Source organism: Quercus suber, unplaced genomic scaffold (genome assembly GCF_002906115.3).
Source record: "Quercus suber isolate HL8 unplaced genomic scaffold, Cork oak 2.0 scaffold_83, whole genome shotgun sequence".
NCBI classification, from domain to species: Eukaryota; Viridiplantae; Streptophyta; class Magnoliopsida; order Fagales; family Fagaceae; genus Quercus; species Quercus suber.
In genome coordinates this window covers 1,088,131-1,091,923 of record NW_027069548.1, presented here as the reverse complement: position 1 = coordinate 1,091,923, position 3,793 = coordinate 1,088,131, and the positions used below count along the sequence as shown (strand labels likewise).

The 3,793-nt window shown below is 36.1% G+C and overlaps 1 protein-coding gene across 1 annotated transcript; it reads right to left on the bottom strand.

Annotated features, from left to right (window-relative positions):
* Nucleotides 1–1,155: 1,155 nt before the first annotated feature.
* On the bottom strand, nucleotides 1,156–3,511 carry LOC112034629 (glucan endo-1,3-beta-glucosidase). The gene is made up of 4 exons (XM_024067447.2): nucleotides 3,112–3,511; nucleotides 2,000–2,976; nucleotides 1,572–1,908; nucleotides 1,156–1,449 (listed from the first exon to the last, which is right to left on the bottom strand). Exons 1-4 carry the CDS (start codon nucleotides 3,188–3,190, stop codon nucleotides 1,427–1,429), a joined length of 1,416 nt encoding a protein of 471 aa, XP_023923215.1. The 5' UTR covers nucleotides 3,191–3,511; the 3' UTR covers nucleotides 1,156–1,426.
* Between the last annotated feature and the right edge of the window lie 282 nt (nucleotides 3,512–3,793).

The window sequence follows — 3,793 nt, the reverse complement described above, 5'->3', positions numbered from 1 at the left end:
ATTTTCGCTACTTCTCACCCAGTGTAACCCTTTACACAAGGTAATAAATCAACATGGGGGCGGTGGTTCTTGTCATCTTTGATAATGACACTTGGTTGATCACTATGTGGTTCTTGCCATTTTGAGACCTCTTTGGCCTTTGCCATCAATATGAGGTGTATGGACAGTAGTAGATTGGTAGTTACCACGTTGGCTATAGGTCATTTCGAGTCATAAGTTGATGTGCTAAAACTTGGAAGGTTAAGGCTGCAGTTGTCTTGCTGCCATTTGTCTAATTAATACATTCAAGTGTTTGGTTTAATTTGCTCTTTTTAAATGTATTCTAGTTGGAAATCCGTGCAATAGCAAAGCTATTGAAAGTAAGATCTAATAATATCTTGGTTATTTTCTTCTTCTTTTTAATATGTCCTTTTCCACGTATAGTTTATATAGCCCATCTAGGGAATAAGTTGCTATCAGGTGAATATGTTAGATACTGAACCATGGATGTTGGATATATACCCACCATAAGGTAGAGATGCCATTACGCTGAAATGCTATTAACATTTGCCACCAATATTTTTTGTTTTAACTTCTAGCTTATGTTGCTTTTGTACAATTTTTTAAAATCTCACTTTTTTAAAGTATAAGTATAATTTAATCCACCTCTAATAAAAAAATAATAAATAAGAAGTCAAATAAGTTGTTGCCAAATAAATACGCATGTTATGATGCTTTTATGTTTGACTAGATTATTTGCTAAAATATATGAGATAAAAAGAGTAACAGCAAATAAGCTAGTTAACTTGACTTATTTTGAGCTCATGTAAATGATTTAAAGCAAATAAACTAGCTTTAAGCAAATAGCCCAATCATTCATGTAATTTCCAAAGAGCATTCTCTTGTGGTTGGATAAATTTAATGAATCATGAATCAATAATATTTCAGTTGCATGAATAATATTCTTCACCCCCTTTCGTTTTTGGATTTTTAGTCTGATGAATGGAGATGGCTTAATCTTATTATATATCTCCTCTTTCTTAACAAAATTTATTATTATTATTATATAATAATAATAATAATAATAATAATAGAGAGAGAGAGAGAGAGAGAGAGAGAGAGAGAGAGAGTGAAGACTTTATGCCAAGCACATCCATTGTTTGTTGAAGTTTCAAAAAATAAAATCAGAAAGTAAAATTTTGTTTAATGAATTATCTTCCTTTAACATTGATGACTATCTATAATAAGCCAGTGAAACTCAAAGCGCTATGAATTTTGACTAACACTACATGTCCATGTCTAGAAACACATATTACTAATCACTTATTCTATCTTCAAAAAAGAAAAGGAGATAATAATAATACTATAATAGCTTTAAAAGCCTGCATTAACTTGTAGCAATGGTCCATGTCTAGCAAGTGAGTATCCTTTGCAATTCAGCTCATTCTCAATATTTGCATCTTCCATAGCCTGTTCAAAATAAAAGATAAATGAAATCAATGCCTTCAAAAAAAAAAAAAATACAAATTTATAATTAAAATTTTTTAAATTTAAATAAATAAGGAAGAAGAAGGAGTATATACGAGACTTACTCGGATCCACGTCTGTGATGGCTCCAGAATGTTCAAAATCACAATCATACTCATAACTTCCCATTACTTGATAGTACAGATTCATGGCATAAGCTGCATGGGCCCGAACTGTATTTGGATCAAAACACATCCCTCCTTCTTGGATCGGCCCACAGTCCAAGCCCAGTCCACAAACATAATCAATATTCCTTTGCAATGCATCTTGATCAACCCCTGATTTGGGCAGGCACCATCTTTTTCCATCAACTGGCTGTGAAGTTGGACTTGGGCCAATTGGTGAAACCGTTGGGCCTGGGCCCTCATATGGGCTTGGGTTCATAGGATCAGATGATCTACCCTGCCAGAACCAAGTCCACAAACCAATCAAGAATTAGCATAATGATGATTAGCAAAAATGTTTTATGGTGATTATTGGCGGTGGCAGCTACCGTGGGCCGCATGATCCCTATATCATAGACGGGCGTCATATCGGGCCGAAACAACCCAAAGTTCCTCTCGCTTATTGGGCCGGGCTTGAGATTTTCATTGAATAGAGCAAAAATGAATGTCTCAAATGTCCTGTTGGGCATGAGAGGTGTCCCAGCACCAGAGTTGACATGCCTCATAAGATTTCCATTGTATTCAGCAGCATTCTCTGGGCTAACACCAACTTGGGCCGAATCTGCCTCTGAAGGCCAACCCGTTTCCGCAATAACTATATCGAGGTCCTCAAAGCCCAACAATTTCATGGCTGAGAAAACTGCATCCAATTGAGCATCCAACATGTTTGTGTATGTAAGCTTAGTGTTCTCATCAAGAACCCCTGGATTGGGCCTAAAAAGTGCATAATCCAATGTGTCATCCGAATACCCGAAATATGGATATGGATTTACCATGAAAGGTGCATTGGTGGATCTAAGGAAGCTAAACATTGGTTTAAACACATGAGTGTCATAGCCTTGTCTAAATTTTCCAGTGGATGGTGGGCTTGAGGATGATAAAATGCCCAAAGAGTGCGGTGTAGAAACCTTAATTTTTGGGTCCAAAGAGGCTGCCACAAGTGCTGTGTGAAGGGTCTGCATGGCTGGGACAAGGCTTGCAATGAACAATTTATTAGCTGTGGATAATACTTCATTGCCAACTAAAATTCGGACTATATTGGTGGCAGGTGTATAAGCTTGGACATTGGTTTTAACCCATTGTTCAGCAAAGCTTAGTTTGGTTAGGTGGGGGATTTGGTCATTAGGGACAGTGATTGTGACCTCAATTCCTGTGTGAGCAAAGGCTTGCAATATTTCAGGGTTGGAATCAAAGAGCCTGATACGGTCGATAATGGTGGATTCTACAAGGAAATGTGCAACTTGGGGTGATGGAGGAAGATCATTTGCCACTGTGCCATAGTTGACCCCAATGGTTCCTTGCACACCTGAAAACAACATTGTAGAATTTTTAGACTTCTGAGTATTATTATGTTCAAATCAAAGTGTACAAAATTAAAGCTAAGTTTAAAGGCCAAAATGCCAAACTTTTGAATATAGGCCTAATGTTTATCTGGACATACCTTGGAACAGAGTTGATGCAAGGAGAAGCAAGATTTGGCTGACCATTGAAGCAAAAATGATGGCAATGGAGTTATCCATGACTCTAGTGTGGAGGTGATGAAGATGATGAATGGTACAATGGAAGCAGCCATTGCTGAAGAAGTAACCTTGAGATGCTTTGCTTTGTGATTGGGGAAGATTTTGGTTCTAATGGTTGAAAGTGTGCAATGAGAGAGCTTTATCTTTTGTGCTTGCTTTAGATGACACTTTGAATATCAGCGTGGCCTTTGAATCAGTTCTATCATAATCTTTTTGCAGTTTTGGAGGAAATTTTGTTAACAAATGTCTAGTCAAATTAAGTGTTTTAGTCTTCTAAATTTGTTTTTTTTTTTTAGTATAGGCAAGCAGTTCATACTTGAAACTAAGAATCTGCTATGTGCTTAGCAGCTTAGGCTAAAGATAGATCTTGCTTTTGTTGGGAATAATCTTTGCTTAAAATGGTGGAAAAGGAATTGTCATAAACATACTCTAAAGAATAATTTTCTTATAAGTTTTTTGTTTTATTATTAAATTACACTTTTTGCTTGTGTATAAAGAAACAATAGTGACTTCGAAATTTTGCAAAAAATTGACAATCCTCCTAAGTTTTATGTCAAGAAGAGTAGATACAATTAAATTTCTATTTTACCGAATTACATTTTT

Coding starts and splice junctions, on each gene's coding strand:
- LOC112034629 (XM_024067447.2), bottom strand. CDS start 3,190: ATGGATAACTCCATTGCCATCATTTTTGCTTCAATGGTCAGCCAAATC. Junction 2,977..3,111: donor TGCATCAACTCTGTTCCAAG/GTATGTCCAGAT, acceptor TGTTGTTTTCAG/GTGTGCAAGGAACCATTGGG. Junction 1,450..1,571: donor CATCACAGACGTGGATCCGA/GTAAGTCTCGTA, acceptor TATTTTGAACAG/GCTATGGAAGATGCAAATAT.